The sequence below is a fragment of the Coregonus lavaretus genome (genome assembly GCF_964263955.1).
Source record: "Coregonus lavaretus genome assembly, chromosome: 5".
NCBI classification, from domain to species: Eukaryota; Metazoa; Chordata; class Actinopteri; order Salmoniformes; family Salmonidae; genus Coregonus; species Coregonus lavaretus.
Window position 1 is genome coordinate 71,170,868 of NC_139992.1, and position 23,467 is coordinate 71,194,334.

General features: G+C 44.3%; 1 protein-coding gene across 1 annotated transcript in view; it reads right to left on the reverse strand.

The window, feature by feature from the left end:
- LOC311130022 (rho GTPase-activating protein 6) overlaps positions 1-23,467 on the reverse strand; it is a 52,654-nt gene that overhangs the window by 22,078 nt on the left and 7,109 nt on the right. Inside the window, 3 exon segments of the mRNA XM_084162624.1 lie at positions 1,774-2,042; positions 3,334-3,405; positions 5,816-5,975. Coding sequence (XP_084018750.1) covers positions 1,774-2,042; positions 3,334-3,405; positions 5,816-5,975 — 501 coding nt within the window.

A 23,467-nucleotide genomic window follows, 5' to 3' on the forward strand; every position in this document is an offset into this window, starting at 1 on the left:
TAAGGTCCTGGAGTGGCCTAGCAAGTCTCCAGACCTTAATCCCATACAAAATCTGTGGAGGGAGCTGAAGGTTCGAGTTGCCAAACGTCAGCCTCGAAACCTGGTGTCCAACTACAAGAAACATCTGACCTCTGTGATTGCCAACAAGGGTTTTGCCACCAAGTACTAAGTCATGTTTTGCAGAGGGGTCAAATACTTATTTCCCTCATTAAAATGCAAATCAATTGATAACATTTTTGACATGCGTTTTTCTGGATTTTTTTGTTGCTATTCTGTCTCTCACTGATCAAATAAACCTACCATTAAAATTATAGACTGATCATGTCTTTGTCAGTGGGCAAACGTACAAAATCAGCACGGGATCAAATACTTTTTTCCCTCACTGTAAATAGAATTGAATTCAGTGAAATTCAACTAAATTCAATTGCCTGTTCTATTCTATATTAGGTGCAGTATATCCAAATATAGATTCAGTGTACAAAACATTAGGAACACCTGCTCTTTCCACGACATAGACTGACCAGGTGAATCCAGGTTAAAGCTATGATCCCTTATTGATGTCACCTGTTGAATCCACTTCAATCAGTGTAGATGAAGGGGAGGAGACAGGTTAAAGAAGGATTTTTAAGCCTTGAGACAATTGAGACATGGATTGTGTATGTGTGCCATTCAGAGGGTGAATGCAAAACGAAATATTTATGTGCCTTTGAACGTGGTATGGTAGAAGGTGCCAGGCGCACCAGTTTGAGTGTGTCAAGAACTGTAACGCTGCTGGGTTCTTCACTCTCAACAGTTTCCCGTGTGTATAAAGAACGGTCCACCACCCAAATACATCCAGCCAACTTCACACAACTGTGGAAAGCATTGGAGTCAACATGGGCCAGCATCCCTATTGAATGCTATCGACACCTTGTAGTCCATGCCCCAACGAATTGAGACTGTTCTGAGGGCAAAAGCGGGTTCAACTCACTATTAGGAAGGTGTTCCTAATGTTTTGTAAATAAAACATCAAACATGTCGTTAAATACATGCATATCAAATATTGTTGAAACCATTTTTTATCATGAAATAAAAAGTTATTATATTACAAGTTATGGTTATTATATTTAATGAATCACTTAAATGTAGTTCAATATGGGGAAAACACAACATTTCCCAGAATGCATTAGTTTAACCCTGAAGTTGACCCTGAGGACTTCAAAAAGAAGCCAAACAAATTAAATGGTTGGTGGAAATATAATTGGCTATTCCAAGCACTAAGGTTAAAATAGTGTATGAACATTGTTTCCAGAGAAAAGTGATATATTCTTTGTTATCTGGAAGTGTGACCTGTCACGTTCAAGGAAACTCTCATGTTCTATGACTGAGTGGAATTTCTTTGAATTGCACTGCATTAAAATGTACTTCCTGTTAATCAAACAAAAATTCAAATTCTACATCATGTGGGGTGTGGCCAATTCAATTCGTATTTCAACTCATGGGTTGAATGGGACTGAATTCCAAAATTCTGAATTGAGCCCAACCCTGCTAGCCATCTATCTAAACTTGTACTAATTGCAGAAAATTTACTTTAAAACCTACTAATATTTCTGTCCTTCGTCAACAGTGGGCCACTAAAATGTTTTGCGAGGTAGGGGGGCACCTCAACCAAATCTTTCTTAGGGCCTCCAAAAGGCTAGGGCCGACCCTGCATATCTGGGTGTGTATACAACAGAATACATTCAGGCTCCTGATGTTGGTTTGTGAGAACAGCCCCCCACATGTAAAACCTACCCTTCTGCATGTGCGTGGTGCTGCCTCGGGCGTGTTGGGCGAAGGGGACTCATTGGGCGTCTCGGAGGTGGAGCTGAGGGAGGAGTTGCTGCTTGACATCTCCTTGTCCTTAGTGCTCCTCCGGGAGGTGAGGTGCAGCAGGGAGGACACCAGGTCACTGGCATCAAGGTGCTCCTCGCGCTGGGTCTGGAGCTCCTGACGCTGCTTCTGGGCATGGTCGTTAGAGATCACCTGCGACAGCGGTATGCCGATGGCCTGGGGCATAGACTCTGTGGTGCGGGGGAGGGAAAGAAAAAGGAAAGTTAATCTTCATCATTAGCTTAAATTCTATGAAAAATCCATACACTTGCTTCAAAGTATTTTATTTTATTTTACCCTTATTTTACCAGGTAAGTTGACTGAGAACACATTCTCATTTACAGCAACGACCTGAGGAATAGTTACAGAGGAGAAGAGGAGGGATGAATGAGCCAATTGGAAGGGGAAAACAAAGTAGCATCTACCGTAATTGTACTTGCCGTAAAGCCTGCACGGCTATAAACCATGCCTCCTTTTTTGCCTCCTTTAAATATCCCATAGGCACTCTACTTGAAAACTCGTATAATAACAACTCTATAGGTTCTTAGGGAAATATAGTGTTTAACCTAAACAATATCCCCACTATGTATACACTATCCTGTCAGGGGACGCATATTTGGGGATTTGTCTCTTTAAACACAGGGAGAGAAAAGGAAAAGAGAGTGGGGGTGGGACAGGGTTGGCAATGCCCGAGGATAGGCTGTGATGACTGAGCCACCTCTCAAGATTGTTTTTGTTATTTCCTTGACCGCCTAGCCGACAGAGAGATCTCACATTCCTGTAAATGAACATTATTGTAGGGGGCGGGGCAGGGCAGCAGTCGGCAGTGCAGTTGTTGAAGCAGCCCCAGCCCTTTCAGGAGGAGGCTTCTACTGTATATTTTCCCTGAGAGCTCGGCAGGTAGAAACAGCTGAGAATGCCTGCTCCAGTGAGCTCCAGTGAAATGGATCAAAGAGTCCGTTTTCCACTGTCAGCGGCTGGCCAGGCCAATGTGTGAGAAAACAGAGCCCAGCTGGACAACAACAAGGCACAGACGTCAGTTCAATGTCTACTTTTATTTACATTTGTGAATTCACATAACGTGAACATAACATTTACATAACATGAATTCAATGTGAAATCAACAAAAAATGTCACTCTGTCATTGGATATACAATTCCTTTACGTCTATGACTTTTTGCAAATCCAATCAGTTTTCCATATTTAAATTACATGGAAACAATGATGATTCAAAGCGTTTTTTTCCCAGTGGGAAAGGTCTACAGGACTCAGTGTCTATCCCACAGCCTTGAACTAAAAGGAGACATGTTTATCTTCACTGGGTCGGAAAGACTGACATCAATATTATCACTGACTGCATGTAAGACACTCTTATCTCAATATGGTTTAGTGATGAAGAGCCATTGCGAATCCCCCAGTACTGTCATTGTATGGTATGGCAAAGTGTAAAAAATAAATTAATGTAGCCAAGTTCCACAGCACCTTTTTCTTTACTCTTCTCTTTGGCCAATGAATCCAACTTCCTCCTGAGTGACTTCTTATGCTTTTGACCATCTAAGAAAAGAAAGAACACAGATGTTACACAAGACTTCTTAACATTCTACCAGATATCACCATACTTGTAACATGTCACTTCATGACTCAATATTGCATTTCCATATACCAATGTTCTCATCACAATCTGAAAGAGGCCTCAAAATCTCCTTAAACAGACAACCCAAGCATAAATCATGTTATATTTAAAATGTGGAATGTGAATTTATAGTCTTCTTTCAATAGCACTATTGAGGTCATATGTGACTTTCCACACAAAACGTGCCTGCATATACTGTCCTGTCTTACCTAACTCAATCCATATGTAGACAGGGTGATTTTAAAGTCTGCTACTTTTTCAGATGACATTTAATCTGTTTTTCCTACAGTTAATTTTTCTTGCTAGTCTTTTCTAGAGGTTTCATGCTGGAGTTATTGTGAGGGACTGTTGATGGCAGTGTATGTATAGAGGGTGTCAGTCCCATGTTAGCCTAAGACAGTTAAGCCAGGAGCACATGAGGGAATGTGATCCATGACTAGGGTTGCAAAGCTACTGGTAATTTATCAAAGTTACCAGAATATTCAGTAATTCTGGTAATTAACAGAAAATCTATGGCAATCTATCATAACTTTGGCAATTTATACTTTAATAACTGTAAAAATAAAATAAAAATATAGTATTCATTTATTATATCTGCGTCCAAATTGTCCATGAGTTTCTAGTAGATAGACCATAGGTTCAAGAGAAAATAGCCTAATTAATGAAAAAAGCATCTTTTCAACCATGCAAATATTTTCAATTAACTCTTCCAACTATTGTATTTTTTCACAACTGCCATCAGTTTGACACCAAAACATTGACAACAAATACATATTGACATAGTAAAATATATTTAAGTTTGTAAAAACAAATAATATATTTTTTGTTATATATTTCATGCTGAAACCTTTATTAAACACCAATGGTATTCACTAAGTTGATGGTTTAAATTGTTCATTCTATTTATTTTATTTTATAATCATCTTATTCAATTATTTCATAAGGCCACATGTGATAAGGCCACACAGAGGACTATAACAGACACCTGGGATCATCTCAAGTACCCAAATGAGCCACTAGATGTATTGTGATACATTACATACAGATGTAGGATCTTAATTTGAGCCAGTTTGCTACAGAAGGAAGATAATCCTGCAGCAACACCTCAGGGCACAACGCCTCTCCCCTATGTGACCTACTCATTGTGTGTATGTACTGACATGTATATGTAACTGATAGATGCACACACACTACATGTTAACGTTTTTAAATATATGTAAATTGTAAAGTATTTAGTCTGTAATGTCTTTTTCGTTATGTGTCAGACCCTAGTAAGACTAGCTGTCACCATTGGCACGTCTAATAGGATCCTAATAAATCAAATCAAATTATAAGTAATGGACATTTTTTGTAGGGTTGATATATTTTTCATTAGGGCAAATCAAGTCTGACATTTTAAAGTGGAAATGACAAACTTTAGAAGCCTTTTTAACCATTGACCTAATATTTACGTGCCACCGTGGAAATGTAATTAACATAATACAAAAATCCGCTTCAAAATCTGTCTGTTTAAACTAGAGTTATCTGGTTCTTTGCATGGGCTGCGTCTCAATCCACCACATCCGTTGATATCGCCCTTTCGCATCTGCGGTGAAAGGTGGCAGAGCTAGAACGGTGTTTGTCAGACCATGAGACATCCCGAAAATCGGTCTTCTCACGAAAACGTTTGTAGAGTCCGAACGGTTTGGCCTACACACTAATATGACCCCTCTGTGGAAAGCTGAGACTCTCACGAACACCAGTTTAAACTGAATACACTACAGGTTTGCATTTCCTGCTGTGCAGGAAAATTCTCAGCAACAAAAGAGTGATCAAAATGAGATCGTATATCTGTAAAATCCTTGAAAGATACCAAAATTCTGGTAGATTACTGGTATTCGAAATTTTCCAGTAATCTACCCTCCCTTTGCAACCCTATCCGTGTGAGAGCCTGGCTGACAAGAAACAGACCAGGAGGTGAAGACAGACAACCTCACACCACGGCAAGACAATTGAAAAATATATACCTCTAGCTATATACAGTACTTTCAAATGACTGTCTTCTATACAAAAAGTCATTGAATACACGGTTAGAATAAATTGGGTAAAAAATGGTTTTACAAATTGATGTCTTATACCAACACTAAACACGCAGGATGAACTAGAAATTATACATTACATTCTGTTTTGGTGTTAGTGTCTGTTGAGTAATATTTAGACATGTTGTAACAAGAACTTCTCGCCAAGGGCCTGGGAACAAATAGCTTTGCTCATCGAATGGGAGTCTGAAGGGAGGGATCAGGAGATAGTGGCTGACTGGTTTATGGCCTCCAGGTCTAAGTAGTAGAGTACCTTTGGGGATGGTGATCTGGCAGCTCAGGTCGTAGTCCTGGAGCAGCCTGCTTAAGGCCACTTCCTGCAGGCGAACTCTCTCCAACTCTGAGAGGCTCTGGAGGGGCACCGGCTTCAGGCGCACGCTCCGCCCTGACATGCTGTTCCACGTGAAGTCATCCTGTTGTGATGAGACAGGACACACATGTCAGAGAGGGAGAGAGAGAGACACACACACACACACACGCCAGAGATATCTATCACTACTGTCGCTGTGGAGGTTCTTGACTGGTCATGCTCTTTCAAAAAAGTAAAGCACTCGTAAACCAACAGACACTTCTGCCTCACCTGACAGCTGAATGCCTCAAGCACAACAATCATCTGACACTTCCCATTACTAAAGATGAGATCCTCCAAAGAGTCAACAAAACAGTTGGATTTAGGCTAGTATACAGTGGGGGAAAAAAGTATTTAGTCAGCCACCAATTGTGCAAGTTCTCCCACTTAAAAAGATGAGAGAGGCCTGTAATTTTCATCAAAGGTACACGTCAACTATGACAGACAAATTGAGAAAAAAAATCCAGAAAATCACATTGTAGGATTTTTTATGAATTTATTTGCAAATTATGGTGGAAAATAAGTATTTGGTCACCTACAAACAAGCAAGATTTCTGGCTCTCACAGACCTGTAACTTCTTCTTTAAGAGGCTCCTCTGTCCTCCACTCGTTACCTGTATTAATGGCACCTGTTTGAACTTGTTATTAGTATAAAAGACACCTGTCCACAACCTCAAACAGTCACACTCCAAACTCCACTATGGCCAAGACCAAAGAGCTGTCAAAGGACACCAGAAACAAAATTGTAGACCTGCACCATGCTGGGAAGACTGAATCTGCAATAGGTAAGCAGCTTGGTTTGAAGAAATCAACTGTGGGAGCAATAATTAAGAAATGGAAGACATACAAGACCACTGATAATCTCCCTCGATCTGGGGCTCCACGCAAGATCTCACCCCGTGGGGTCAAAATGATCACAAGAACGGTGAGCAAAAATCCCAGAACAACAAAGCCTACCATCAGTAACACACTACGCCGCCAGGGACTCAAATCCTGCAGTGCCAGACGTGTCCCCCTGCTTAAGCCAGTACATGTCCAGGCCCGTCTGAAGGTTTGCTAGAGTGCATTTGGATGATCCAGAAGAGGATTGGGAGAATGTCATATGGTCAGATGAAACCAAAATATAACTTTTTGGTAAACAAAGAGGACAAAGAATGGAGGACAAAGAAGGAGGACAAAGAATGCTGAGTTGCATCCAAAGAACACCATACCTACTGTGAAGCATGGGGGTGGAAACATCATGCTTTGGGGCTGTTTTTCTGCAAAGGGACCAGGACGATTGATCCGTGTAAAGGAAAGAATGAATGGGGCAATGTATTGTGAGATTTTGAGTGAAAACCTCCTTCCATCAGCAAGGGCATTGAAGATGAAACGTGGCTGGGTCTTTCAGCATGACAATGATCCCAAACACACCGCCCGGGCAACGAAGGAGTGGCTTCGTAAGAAGCATTTCAAGGTCCTGGAGTGGCCTAGCCAGTCTCCAGATCTCAACCCCATAGAAAATCTTTGGAGGGAGTTGAAAGTCCGTGTTGCCCAGCGACAGCCTCAAAACATCACTGCTCTAGAGGAGATCTGCATGGAGTAATGGGCCAAAATACCAGCAACAGTGTGTGAAAACCTTGTGAAGACTTACAGAAAATGTTTGACCTGTGTCATTGCCAACAAAGGGTATATAACAAAGTATTGAGAAACTTTTGTTATTGACCAAATACTTATTTTCCACCATAATTTGCAAATAAATTCATAAAAAATTCATTTTCTGGAGAAAAAAAATCTCATTTTGTCTGTCATAGTTTACGTGTACCTATGATGAAAATTACAGGCCTCTCTCATCTTTTTAAGTGGGAGAACTTGGACAATTGGTGGCTGACTAAATACTTTTTCCCCCACTGTATCTTGTTGCAGGGGAACTTTCCTGCAATGGAAATGTAAAACTTGTAGTGTTTTTGAAGTTTAAAAGGCTTCTGAAGTTTGTAATTTCCACTTAGAAATGTAAGACTTAACTTTCCCATACGAAAAATGTATCAATCCCTACAAAAAATGTCCATTAATTTTAATCCACATAATAATTCACATTTCCTGTTGCTGCAGGATTATTTTCCTGCTGTAGCACCTGGCTCAAATTAAGGTCCTACATATGTTTGTATAAATCCTTTCCATTGTGTATTCTCTCTCTAAGAAAGGCAGTAATGATGCCAGTAATAATGTGAGGAGAAGTGAGAATGTTTTATTGAGTAAGTTAGCGTCCAAATAATGAAACAGATCACTGTGCTAGGATAGTATTGCCAATTCTGTGCTTTTTGAAGAGATTGTAATGCCATAGCAAACTCGTCCCCACGGTAATTGCAACCACATAGAGCTGACTGAGGGACAAGACTATTGCAATAGTCATCCTAAAATATATACATTTGTGGATAGTATAATGAGCATAGGCTTAATAATCTAAGCATGTGAGCTTTTTTTGTAGTGTATTGAGACATATTAAATGCATTTTAAATCAGTTGTTATTTAATTTGAGTGTACCACCATGCAAAATTACATAGGCATCTCCCTCTTTGGATTCCATGGGGTTCATCAATGATTGAACCAGCTTGTTGATTATTTGCATTCTACACTCTGGGCTCTATTTTCGGCTTGCCAGCGCAATTGTCAAACGCATTCTCATTTGCAATTTCGACCTGTTAAAGCCAGAGCTCTTCTGGCTTTTCAAACCCTAACGCCAGGATTGGTAATTTACCTGTCTTTTATGAGCTCGCTTTTTTTATTTTATTATATTTATTTTATTTCACCTTTATTTAACCAGGTAAACCAGTTGAGAACAGGTTCTCATTTACAACTGCGACCTGGCCAAGATAAAGCAAAGCAGTGCAATAAAAACAACACAGAGTTACATATGGGGTAAAAAAACATAAAGTCAAAAATACAACAGAAAATATATATACAGTGTGTGCAAATGTAGCAAGTTATGGAGGTAAGGCAATAAATAGGCTATAGTGCAGAATAATTACAATAGTATTAACACTGGAATGCTAGATGTGCAAGAGATTATGTGCAAATAGAGATACTGGGGTGCAAAAGAGCAAAATAAATAACAATATAGGGATGAGGTAGTTGGGTGGGCTAATTTCAGATGGGCTGTGTACAGGTGCAATGATCGGTAAGGTGCTTGCGCTGAGGTGGGAGGAGTGGCAATATCTGAGGTGTGTCCTTAAAAACGTGAGCCGAGCTGCCAATTTCAGTAAGCGCTGGTGGGGATATTTAAGATCAACCAAAAGCTGGTCTTAGCGTTACAGTCATTCTTATCACTTTTTCTCATCGATTTCGATGAAAACCTATGGCCAAATGCTCAAGACAGGCATGATGCCAACTAGTGCCTGCTAAACATTGTTTCTTTCAAACCCTGATTCGTCCGTCGGACTGCCAGATGGTGAAGCATGATTCATCACTCCAGAGAATGCGTTTCCACTGCTCCAGAGTCCAACTGCGGCGAGCTTTACACCACTCTAGTCTAAGCTTGGCATTGCGCATGGTGATCTTAGGCTTGTGTGTGGCTGCTCAGCCATGGAAAGCCATTTCATGAAGCTCCTGACAAACAGTTATTGTGTTAATGTTGCTTCCAGAGGCAGTTTGGAACTCGGTAGTGAGTGTTTTAACCGAGGACAAACCATTTTTACGCGCTACACGCTTCAGCACTCGGCGGTCCCATTCTGTGCGCTTCTATGGCCTACCATTTCGCGGCTGAGCCGTTGTTGCTCCTAGATGTTTCCACTTTACAATAACAGCACTTACAGTTAACCGGGGCAGCTCTAGCAGGGCAGAAATGTGACAAACAGACTTGTTGGAAAGGTGGCATCCTATGACGATCCTATGACGTTGAAAGTCACTGAGCTCTTCAGTAAGGCCATTCTACTGCCAATGTTTGTCTATGGAGATTGCATGGTGGTGTGCTCGACTTTATACACCTGTCAGCAACGGGTGTGGCTGAAATAGCCAAATCCACTAATTTGAAGGGGTGCCACATTATTTTTTATATACATTGCCTTCGGAAAGTATTCAGACCCCTTGACTTTTTCCACATTTTGTTACATTACAGCCGTATTCTAAAATGGAATAAAAAATAAATCCTCAGCAATCTACACACAATACCTTATAACAACATAGCAAAAACCGGATTTTAGAAATGTTTGCTAATTTATTCAATATTAAAACAGAAATACCTTATTTACATAAATATTCAGACCCTTTGCTATGAGACTCGAAATTGAGCTCAGGTGCATCCTGTTTCTATTGATCATCCTTGATATGTTTCTACAACTTGACTGGAGTCCACCTATGGTAAATTCAATTGATTGGACATGATTTGAAAAGGCACACACCTGTCTATATAAGGTCCCACAGTTGACAGTGCATGTCAGAGCAAAAACCAAGTCATGAGGTCAAAGGAATTGTCTGCACAGCTCCGAGACAGGATTGTGTCAAGGCACAGATCTGAGGAAGGATACCAAAACATTGCTGCAGCATTGAAGGTCCCCAAGAACACAGTGGTCTCCATCATTGTTTAATGGAAGAAGTTTGGAACCACCAAGACTCTTCCTAGAGCTGGCCGCCCGGCCAAACTGAGCATTCGGAGGAGAAGGGCCTTGGTCAGGGAGGTGACCAAGAACCCGATGGTCACTCTGACAGAGCACTAAAGTTCCTCTGTGGAGATGGGAGAATCTTCCAGAAGGACAACCATCTCTGCAGCACTCCACCAATCAGGCCATTATGGTAGAGTGGCCAGACGGAAGCCACTCCTCAGTAAAAGGCACATGACAGTCCGCTTGGAGTTTGCCAAAAGGCACCTAAAGACTTTCTCTGGTCTGATGAAACCAAGGATGAACTCTTTGGCCTGAATGCCAAGCGTCACATCTGGAGGAAACCTGGCACCATCCCTACGGTGAAGCATGGTGGTGGCAGCATCATGCTGTGGGGATGTTTTTCAGTGGCAGGGACTGGGAGACGAGTCAGGATCGAGGCAAAGATCAACGGAGCAAAGTACAAAGAGATCCTTGATGAAAACCTGCTCCAGAGCGCTCAGGACCTCAGACTGGGGTGAAGTTTAACCTTCCAACAGGACAACGACCCTAAGCACACAGCCAAGACAACACAGGAGTGGCTTCGGGACAAGTCTCTGAATGTCCTTGAGTGGCCCAGCCAGAGCCTGGATTTGAACCCGATTGAACATCTCTGAAGAGAACTGAAAATAGCTGTGCAGCATCGCTCCCCATCCAACCTGGCAGAACTTGAGAGGATCTGCAGAGAGGAATGGGAGAAACTCTCCAAATACAGGTGTGCCAAGCTTGTAGCGTCATACCAAAGAAGACTTGAGGCTGTAATCGCTGCCAAAGATGCTTCAACAACGTACTGAGTAAAGGGTCTGAATACTTCTGTAAATGTGATATTTCCGTTTTTTTATTTTGATAAATTAGACAGAATTTCTAAAAAACAGTTTTTGCTTTGTCATTATGGGATATTGTGTGTAGATCGATGAGGAAAAAAACGTTTTAATACATTTTAGAATACGGCTGTAACCTAACAAAATGTGGAAAAAGTCAAGGGGTCTGAATACTTTCTGAAGGCATATATATTTATACTCCAGACTTTATATATTTCTAAATAATATTTCTTAATTTCTTAATTATATTATTTCATTTTAGATTTGTGTGTATTGTCATGTATTGTTAAATATTACTGCACTGTTGGAGCTAGGAACACAAACATTTTGTTACACCCACAATAACATCTGCTAATATTTGTATGCGACCAATAAAATGTGATTTGATAATATAAACAAGAGAAAAGAGAATGGAATATACAGTGTGCTCCAGAACTATTGGGACGGTGACAAATGTTTTGTTATTTTAGCTCTGTACTCCAGCACTTTGGATTTGAAATGATATAATGACTATGAGGTGCAAGTGCAGACTGTCAGCTTTAATTTGAGGGTATTTGTACATAGTCCCCCCATTTTAGGGGACCAAAAATATTGGACAAATTCACTTATATGTGTATTAAAGTAGTCAAAGGTTTTTTTTATTTGGTCCCATATTCCTAGCACATAATGATTACATCAAGCTTGTGACTACAAACTTGTTGGATGCATTTGGTGTTTGTTTTTGTTGTGTTTCAGATTATGCTAACCTCCCCTGTTATTGTAATGGTGAGAGCTTAACATGTCTTGGGGGTATGATATTCGTGAAGTACTCAGGCAATTGAATGATCAGACATTCTATAAGAGACTCACTACAAACCCCACAAAACAGCTTTTTGCTGTAATCGAACAGACTGTGACCGAGGTCATGAACAATGGTGATATCACCAAAAGAGAACACAGATTATTGTAAAAAAATACTGTTTAATTATCTAAATCCCCAAAGGGACAGGACAAATTTTCTTTGCGATATCAGACCAGGTTTGGTAGAAGGCATGAAGATCTCTGCTCGGCTTCAAATGCCCTGATTGATAAATATACCCCTATGTATTGTGACACTTTTGTTTACCAAAGACTCCACAATTAGACTTTAGTTAAACCAAAAACATAACGACTCCACACAACGTTATTGTCCAAATAATCCATGCACACCTCAGACGTTTTTTGCCCAGGTGGATTTTCATTCGTGGTACCTTAAAGTGTTTGAAATAGCCTAATCGGTCTGTGTCAGAGTGTGTAAAATAGTAAGGTAGTAATTGTTATTATTATTATTATTATTACTGCTACTACTGCATAAGGCTATAAAACTGCCACAGCAAGTTGATCCCTGCAATGCAAGGATGTATTATTATTCCATCCATTACGCATGGTTCTCCCTCTCAAGCGCTCCTTCTCGAGGATGCTTTCAAATCAATATTTTTGGCTTCACCTTATATTCAAATTAATAGGTTGTCATGCTATTGAAAATCGGATCGCTTCCTAATGTTTCAGTAAACCATTAGCCAACACTTCAAAGATGAAAGCGTCATCATGAAGGTTTACTATCTCTTCACTTTTTTCAGTGATTAAATGTATTTTTTCCTGTTATTGTGAACTGTAGGCTGTAAGAAGTTAAACTTTTCAAATGAAGGACTATCACAAACCTCCTTTTGTAGGTGATTCTGGTAGGCTAATAAAAGTAAGTTGTTCGCAGCATAAACCAGCCAATTATATCTGAAGTTCATTCAGCACTCTCATAGGCTACATCTCTGCCAGAGCGCGTGAGATAACTAGTCCTACCGGTAAGTGCGGTCTAAGCAATTCCCATATGATATCATGTTACCGCCCTATATTAATTATATTGATGGAAAACCGTTGTTTACCTCTTGTGTGGAACACATTTAATTCAACATTTAATTCTAGCTCACAATCAAGGAAGGCTGTGTGTTTCCTCCAGCAGTGGTGAAGTGTAGGCCTATGACTATGTAGCCTTGTTACACTGTCCTACTGGTGTCATGACTTTCTCCGAAGCTGCCTCCTCTCCTTGTTCGGGCAGGCTTCAGCGGTTGTCGTCACCTGCCTTCTAGCCACTGCCGCTCCTCATCTCATCATTCCATTTGTTTTGTCTTGTTTATTACACACACCTGGTTCATATCCCCTCATCAGTACCTATATAAGTGTTCCCTCTGCCCCCTTGTCTTTGTGTGTGATTGTTTATTGTGGAGGATAGTGAAGCTCGGTGGAGCTCCGTGTATTTTGTATCGCTGGGATATTTTCCCGTGTGCCTTGTTTTTGACGCATTACTGCGTAACTTTGTATTTGTGGAATAAAGCCTGTTATTCTGTGATTTACCCTCCTGCGCCTGACTCCTTCAACATCCCCTCATCACAACTGGACTCTGTGCCGGTCCCTACTTCAATGTAATAGATTATAGAGAAATAGCATCCACACAGGGGTGGTTTCATCTCAATGTATTTTTAAATTGTATATTATAGCTATATTCACACTAAAATTCCCTTATGTAATTGTACATGTTTTTTCTGTCTTTATAATAATAAAGACAGGAATAATACAGGAATAATATTTAATGTGTAGAGCGCATTTCCCACACTCAATGCACATGTGAAACTTGTTGGTGCTTGCTTCTGTGCGCAAATCATTTGACCGCTGCAGTTTGAGATTATTTATTCCCTTTTATTTAAGCTCAGTTGGTAGAGCATGGTGCTTGAAACGCCAGGGTTGTGGGTTCGATTCCCACTGGGGCCAGTATGAAAAATGTATGCACTCACTAACTGTAAGTCGCTCTGGATAAGAGCGTCTGCTAAATGACTAAAATGTAAATGTAAAATTATGAAAAAAAGCTTATACTGGCCTTTATTATTTACAATTTATTTATTCTATTTTATCTTAATTAAATTGATTGGTATTAAGAAAAACTAAAATACATTTGACAGTAGCCTATGTATTGTCTACTTAAAACACCCGTTAATACATTTGAAGTCCTTCAAAATAGAAACGACACATTCTAATGTTAAAAGGTAGAATATAAACTAGATATAGGCTACTGTGGGTGGCGTAGGCTAAATAATGACAACTGAATAGGCCTAATTAAAAGAAAAATGCTAGGCAGAGCATGCCCAGAGCTTGTTGTTAAGCAGTACCAGAGCAAAATTGGAGCTGGAAAGAAGGCAGACACCATTTTTTAAATCTGCTCGAATTACACTCTGCTCCTCGCTCCACACTCGCCTACTTAAATGCTCTGGCATTCAAAAGCAGCCCTGCTTTAGGCTGTCAAAGAACTGTCAATGAATATTCATATCAATGGATGGATCAGTGAATGAATGGCTGCTGCAACAATTACATGGTCTGACAAGCTGTATAACAAATTAGGCTTAATTAGACAAATAACAATTAAGTAATTCAAACAAGATAATAAGTCGTTTAAACGACTTCAAATGACTCAAGAAGATTTGCCAGCTGGTGATTGTCAAGCAAATAACTGCCGGTCTCACGGTAATTTACCGTAATTAACATAAACACATTTAGCATCTCCTGGCTTCCAAGCATAGCCTACTGTCACGGATTCTGCAGAGGCTGCCCCTCCTCCTTGCTCGGGCAGGCTTCGGCGTTCGTCGTCACCGGAATACTAGCTACTGCCGATCTATGTTCTATGTTTCTATGTTCTACCTGTTGTCTGATTGTTACACACCTGTTTCCCATTATGTGATTACTCCTTCCCTATTTAACCCGGTGGCCCCCGATGTGTTTTGTGCGTGTTTGTTTTTCGTTTCGTGTGTCGTTGGCGAGCGGGTTTGTTCCTCCCTGTGTGGAGGTATCTTGTATTGATTTCTTTACTTATTCAGTAAAGTACATTTCATAGAGTTCTGTGTCCTGCGCCTGACTTCGATCCACCGCATTACACTGACACTCGTGACAGAAACATGCACCAAAGATGGAGTCAGCAGGTACAGCCAGTCAGTCCGGATCGATGAAGGAACGCGTTCAACGACAGGAGAGCATGATCCAGGCTCTCGGCACCGCTATGGAGAGGGTGGTGAATGCTATGGACCGATGGGAGAGAGGTGGCTTTCCTACACCTCCTCCAACCACTCAACCACCCATACCACTGTCCACCCCTTCGCCACCTGGGTCCAGTGGGATTCGGCTCTCGCTCCCGAGGGCATATGACGGTACACCAGCCGGGTGTCAGGGTTTCCTTCTCCAGGGAGAGCTCTACCTGGCAACCATTCACCCGGCGCCCTCGGGATACGAGAGTGTGTCCGCCCTCATCTCGTGTCTGTCGGGGAAGGCGCTTGAGTGGGCCAACGCCGAGTGGGGAGGAATTAACGCTACATCTGTCCGCTACGAGGATTTTACCCGCCGCTTCCGGGCGGTATTCGATCATCCACCGGAGGGGAGAGCGGCGGGTGAGTGTCTGTTCCACCTAAGACAGGAGAGGTGGAGCGCCCAGGATTTTGTGCTGGAGTTCAGGACTCTGGCAGCCAGCGCAGGATGGAATGAGAGGGCCCTGATCAACCACTATCGTTGCAGCCTAAGAGAGGACGTTCGGCGGGAACTGGCCTGCAGGGATACCAACCTCAACCTGGACCAACTGGTGGAGATGTCCATCAGGCTGGATAACCTGTTGGAGACCCGCGGACGTTCTGATCAGGGTCCATTCATGCCATCTCCCAGCACCTCCGACCCTACCCCCATGGAGCTCGGAGGTGCTGCGCTTAGGGAGACCAGGAGAGGGGCCGTCCCCTGCACCAACTGTGGCCGCAGAGGACACACTGCGGGTCGGTGTTGGGGAGGGTCCCCAGGGAGTCGAGGCAGTAGGCAGAGCACTGGTCGACCATCTCAGGTGAGTAAGCACCCGACACACCCAGAGCTCCCTGTTGGTCAGCTGTGTATAGAGGTTGTTTTCCCAGAGTTTTCTCCTCATTCCCAGCATAAGGCGCTAGTAGATTCAGGCGCAGCTGGGAATTTCATTGATCATCAGTATTCACTTAGTTTAGGGATTCCCACTGTTCGTGTTGATGTGCCCTTCCCTGTCCACGCATTAGATAGTCACATGTTAGGGTCAGGCCTAATCAGGGAGGTTACCGCACCACTCTTAATGAGGACGCAGGGGGGTCATGAGGAGAAGATTAGTCTCTATCTGATTGATTCTCCTGCGTATCCTGTGGTGTTGGGACTTCCCTGGTTAACCACTCATGACCCCACTATTTCCTGGCAACAGAGGGCTCTCAAGGGATGGTCCAGTCAGTGCTCAGGGAGGTGTGTAGGGGTTTCCTTAGGGGCTACTACGGTGGAGAGCCCAAACCAGGTCTCCACAATGCACATTCCTTCCGAGTATGCCGATTTGGCTCTCACCTTCAGTTAAAAGAGGGCGACTAAATTACCACCCCATCGTCCGGGGGATTGTGCAATAAATCTCCAGGTAGGCGCTGCACTTCCCCGGAGTCACGTGTACACTCTGTCACAGGAGGAGAAGGCTGCTATGGAAACTTATGTCTCCGAATCTCTGAGACAGGGATACATTCGGCCTTCCACTTCACTTGTTTCCTCAAGTTTCTTTTTCGTGAAGAAGAAGGATGGTGGGTTACGCCCGTGCATTGATTACCGTGGTCTTAATCAGATCACCATCAAGTACAGCTATCCATTACCTCTGATAGCTTGTATGACGGAGTCATTGCACGGGGCGCGCTTCTTCACGAAATTGGATCTCAGGAGCGCGTACAACCTGGTGCGTATCGGGAAGGGAGATGAGTGGAAGACGGCTTTCAGTACTACCTCAGGACACTATGAGTACCTCGTCATGCCATACGGGTTGATGAATGCTCCATCAGTCTTCCAATCCTTTGTCGATGAGATTTTCAGGGATCTGCACGGACAGGGTGTAGTGGTATATATTGATGACATTCTCATATACTCCACCGAGCATGTGTCCCTGGTGCGTAAAGTGCTTGGATGACTGTTGAAGCATGACCTGTACGCCAAGGCGGAGAAATGCCTGTTCTTCCAGAAGTCCATCTCCTTCCTAGGGCACCACATGTCCGCGTCTGGGGTGAGGATGGAGAGTGACCGCATTTCGGCCATGCGTAATTGGGCGACTCCAACCACCGTGATGGAGGTGCAGCAATTTTTGGGGTTTGCCAATTACTACCGGAGGTTTAACCGGGGCTTTGGTCAGGTAGCGGCTCCCATTACCTCGTTGCTGAAGGGGGGACCGATGCGTCTGCGGTGGTCAGCTGAGGCGGACAGGGCATTCAGTCATCTGAAAAACCTGTTTACCTCGGCTCCAGTGCTGGCTCATCCGGATCCCTCCTTGGCTTTCACAGTTGAGGTGGACACATCGGAGGCTGGGATAGGTGCTGTACTTTCCCAGCGCTCGGGCACACCACCCAAGCTCCGCCCCTGTGCGTTCTTTTCGAAGAAGCTCAGCCCGGCGGAGCGCAACTATGATGTCACCAACATGCCGTCGGGTGAGGTTGTGTCTCTCTCTGGCGGGAGGTAAGCTTGGCTTATATGGCTTATATACATAGTTTAAGCTTTGTCGAGTAAAGCTTAAACTATGTATTTAGATTGTAGTTAGGTATTGTAGGTAGTTATCGTGGGTTGTTGTTTGTAATTATTGTAGGTAAGTATTGTATTCGGCTGAGCCCGGTGAAGCACGAAGCTAGCTAACCCACTACCTGGACTAGCTAGCGGGTAGCTACTGGTAACTATTAGCAACTGTGTATAGTTGTTTCACGCCTGAGAGTACCTGTAATTACGCCAGCTAGCTGCCTACAATAATTACATACAATAATGCCTACCATTCAGCTGTTTTTCTAAACTCATTGTCTGAAGCATTAACGTTAGGTAGTAAGTGGCTACTGTGCTCGAAATGTAGCTAGCTTGTTGCTACCTGGATAGCTACTAAACAATAGCTGGAACAACCTAGCGAACAGACGCGAACTGGCTGAGTCAATTCCGTGGCTAGCTTTGCACTTGGCTAGCTAACAGTAGCTGCTAGGGGTAAGTTATAACCTACATTTGTGCTTTGTTTTTACATACTGGTAGCCAGAGTCGTTCAAGGGAATTCGGGACATGGGTGACTAGTTAACGTTAGCTTGGCTCTCTCTGTGTGTTTGTGCCGTGGGAGGAGGGGTTTCTTTGTTGGCAGAAAGCAATGGCTAGCTAGTATGCTAACTATTCTAGCTAACTAACTGGCTGAATAAGTTGACGACGGACTCGCTCAAGCTGTCGGGACTAACCCACAACGTTAGACACGGACACGAATTATATGCTTGGCGTGTTGACACACTGGTGGTTTGTTGTGGCCGAGGATTGGTGCTAAACCGTGTTGTTGGAGTCCGGCATGCTAGTTGGCTGTGGCGTCATATGACTAGGTGCCCTGAACGGTTTTCACAGAAGAATACTGTACCAAGTTAGCTAGCTGAATAAACTAAGTTAGTCTATTCCTAGAAAACGTTGAACCGCTGTAGTTTACAACAACTATAGTTTCTGAGGTGGAAGTTGGGAGAGTTATATTTGGGTGTTTCAGTGAAACGTAAGTGAGGGAGGCCCCGCTCTCTCGCTTTCCCAGATGTTTAGTTCATTTCATACCGATCTCCTTTACATTATTGTAGCCATTTTCTGTAGCCTGTAAACTATGCCTCTGTCTATCCCTGTTCTCTCCTCTCTGCACAGGCTATCCAAACGCCTCACACCGCGTGGCTGCTGCCTCTCTAACCTGGTGGTCCCTGCACGCACGACCCACGTGGAGTTCCAGGTCTCCGGCAGCCTCTGGAACTGCCGTTCTGCAGCCAACAAGGCAGAGTTCCCTCCAGTCCCCTCGACTTCTTGGCGCTGACGGAAACATGGATTACCACTGAAAACACTGCTACTCCTACTGCTCTCTTCTCATCTGACCATGTGTTCTCGCATACCCGAGAGCATCTGGTCAGCGGGGTGGGGGCACAGGAATCCTCATCTCTCCCAAGTGGACATTCTCTCTTTTTCCCCTGACCCATCTGTCTATCTCCTCATTTGATTTCCATGCTGTCACAGTCACTTGCCCATTCAAGCTTAACTACCTTGTCATTTATCGCCCTCCAGGTTCCCTTAGAGAGTTCATCAATGAGCTTGACGCCTTGATAAGTTCCTTTCCTGAGGATGGCTCACCCCTCACAGTTCTGGGTGACTTCAACCTCCCTACGTCTACCTTTGACTCATTTCTCTCTGCCTCCTTCTTTCCACTCCTCTCCTCTTTTGACCTCACCCTCTCACCATCCCCCCCTACTCACAAGGCAGGCAATACGCTTGACCTCATCTTTACTAGATGCTGTTCTTCTACTAATCTCACTGCAACTCCCCTCCATGTCTCCAACCACTACTTTGTATCCTTTTCTCTCTCGCTCTCCTCCAACACTACTCACTCTTCCCCTACTCAGATGGTAATGCGCCGTCGCAACCTTCGCTCTCTATCTCCCGCTATGCTCTCCTCTTCCATCCTATCATCTCTTCCCTCTGCTCAATCCTTCTCTCTCCAATCTCCTGATTCTGCCTCCTCAACCCTCCTCTCCTCCCTTTCTGCATCCTTTGACTCTCTATGTCCCCTATCCTCCCGGCCGGCTCAGTCCTCCCCTCCTGCTCCGTGGCTTGACGACTCATTGCGAGCTCACAGAACAGGGCTCCGGGCAGCCGAGCGGAAATTGAGGAAAACTAGACTCCCTGCGGACCTGGCATATTTTCACTCCCTCCTCTCTACATATTCTTCATCGGTTTCTGCTGCTAAAGCCACTTTCTACCACTCTAAATTCCAAGCATCTGCCTCTAACCCTAGGAAGCTCTTTGCCACCTTCTCCTCCCTGCTGAATCCTCCTCCCCCTCCCCCCTCCCCCCTCTCTGTGGATGACTTCGTCAACCATTTTGAAAAGAAGGTTGACGACATCTGATCCTCGTCTGTTAAGTCAAATGACACTGCTGGTCCTGCTCACACTGCCCTACCCTATGCTTTGACTTCTTTCTCCCCTCTCTCTCCAGTTGAAATCTTGCGACTTGTGATGGACGGCCGCCCAACAACGTGCCCGCTTGACCCTATCCCCTCCTCTCTTCTCCAGACCATCTCCGGTGACCTTCTCCCTTACCTCACCTCGCTCATCAACTCATCCTTGACCGCTGGCTATGTCCCATCCATCTTCAAGAGAGCGAGAGTTGCACCCCTTCTCAAAAAACCAACACTCGATCCCTCTGATGTCAACAACTACAGACCAGTGTCCCTTCTTTCTTTTCTCTCCAAAACTCTTGAGCGTGCCGTCTTTAGCTAACTCTCTTGCTATCTCTCTCAGAATGACCTTCTTGATCCAAACCAGTCAGGTTTCAAGACTGGTCATTCAACTGAGACTGCTCTTCTCTGTGTCACGGAGGCTCTCCGCACTGCTAAAGCTAACTCTCTCTCCTCTGCTCTTGTCCTTCTAGACCTGTCTGCTGCCTTTGATACTGTGAACCATCAGATCCTCCTCTCCACCCTCTCCGAGTTGGGCATCTCCGGCGCGGCTCACTCTTGGATTGCGTCCTACCTGACCGGTCGCTCCTACCAAGTGGCGTGGCGAGAATCTGTCTCCGCACCACGTGCTCTCACCACTGGTGTCCCCGAGGGCTCAGTTCTAGGCCCTCTCCTATTCTCGCTATACACCAAGTCACTTGGCTCTGACATATCCTCACATGGCCTCTCCTATCATTGCTACGCAGACGACACACAACTAATCTTCTCCTTTCCCCCTTCTGATAACCAGGTGGCGAATCGCATCTCTGCATGTCTGGCAGACATATCAGTGTGGATGACAGATCACCACCTCAAGCTGAACCTCGGCAAGACGGAGCTGCTCTTCCTCCCAGGGAAGGACTGCCCGTTCCATGATCTCGCCATCACGGTTGACAACTCCGTTGTGTCCTCCTCCCAGAGTGCGAAGAGCCTTGGCGTGACCCTGGACAACACCCTGTCGTTCTCCGCTAACATCAAGGCTGTGACCCGATCCTCTAGGTTCATGCTCTACAACACAGGAAGCGGCACAGGTCCTAATCCAGGCACTTGTCATCTTCCGTCTGGATTACTGCAACTCGCTGTTGGCTGGGGTCCCTGCCTGTGCCATTAAACCCCTACAACTCATCCAGAATGCCGCAGCCCGTCTGGTGTTCAACCTTCCCAAGTTCTCTCACGTCACCCCGCTCCTCCGCACACTCCACTGGCTTCCAGTTGACGCTCGCATCTGCTACAAGACCATGGTGCTTGCCTACGGAGCTGTGAGGGGAACGGCACCTCCGAACCTTCAGGCTCTGATCAGTCCCTACACCCAAACGAGGGCATTGCGTTCATCCACCTCTGGCCTGCTGGCCCCCCTACCTCTGCGGAAGCACAGTTCCCGCTCAGCCCAGTCAAAACTGTTCGCTGCTCTGGCACCCCAATGGTGGAACAAGCTCCCTCACGATGCCAGGACAGCGGAGTCACTCACCACCTTCCGGAGACACTTGAAACCCCACCTCTTTAAGGAATACCTGGGATAGGATAAAGTAATTATTCTACCCCCCCTTACCCCACCCCACCCCCAAAAATATTAAAAAGAAAAAGATAAAAAGATTTAAAAAAGACAAAAATATAAGACAAAAATAAAAAAATAACTAATAATAAAAAAAAACATATTGTAAAGTGGTTATCTCACTGGCTATATGGTGAATGCACCAATTTGTAAGTCGCTCTGGATATGAGCGTCTGCTAAATGACGTAAATGTAAAATGTAATGTGGGGGACCGGGAGCTGTTGGCTGTGGTCCAAGCCCTGAAAGCGTGGAGACATTGGCTTGAGGGGGCTAAACACCCTTTTCTCATTTTGACTGACCACCGCAATCTGGAGTACATCCGGGCGGCGAGGATATTAAACCCTCGCCAGGCAAGGTGGTCCATGTTTCTCGCCCGTTTTGTTTTCACCCTTTCGTACAGGCCGACTGTATGACACGGAGGAGAGTTCCGTGGAGCCCACTCCCATACTTCCGGCGTCGTGTCTGGTGGTGTGGGAGGTGGACGCAGACATCGAGCGGGCGTTGCGTAACGAACCCACTCCTCCCCAGTGTCCAGAGGGTCATATGTACGTCCCGCTGGAGGTCCGTGATCGTTTGATCTATTGGGCTCACACGTCACCCTCCTCTGGTCATCCTGGTATCGGTCGGACAGTGCATTGTCTTAGTGGGAAGTACTGGTGGCCCACCTTAGCTAAGGACGTGAGGGTTTATGTTTCCTCCTGTCCGTTGTGCGCCCAGTGTAAGGCTCCTAGACACCTGCCCAGAGGGAAATTGCAACCCCTACCCGTTCCACAACGACCGTGGTCCCACCTATCGGTGGACTTCGTGTTGGATCTTCCCCCCTCACAAGGGAACACCACGATCCTGGTCGTTGTGGATCGGTTTTCTAAGTCCTGCTGCCTCATTCCTCTGCCCGGTCTCCCTACGGCCCTACAGACTGCTGAGGCCCTATTTACACACGTCTTCCGGCACTATGGGGTACCTGAGGATACAGTGTCTGATCGGGGTTCCCAGTTCACCTCGAGAGTCTGGAGGGCGTTCATGGAACGTCTGGGAGTCTCGGTCAGCCTGACCTCAGGGTTTCACCCCGAAAGCAACAGGCAGGTGGAGAGTCAACCAGGAGGTGGGTAGGTTTCTGTGGTCGTCTTTTTGATTATCTGTTTTGAGTTTTGTACTAAGATTTGGAAAATGTACCACATACTTGTGAGAATTGCACCAAAGCGATAAAAAACAACAAATGTATTTTCCCTATTTTGTTTAATGTGATTAAAAACCAAGAATGCTCTCCTCTCAATTAAGATTTTTTTTGTCCTGCCCAATGCGTTCACCAAGTAGTCAACACAATTAAGGGTTTAGGCTCTTGAGACCACTTTGAAATAAATCTTAAGCGCCTAAGCTTTATTAAAATATCAAGTTTGGGAGCAGCAAAACAGTGAGCAGACATCCCCTTTTTATCTATGTAGGCTATTGTACATTGTTTTAGCCAGCCCCTGTTATTATTTTGGTTTTGGATGTGCGTAAAACCCCCTCCATGTAGGCTAT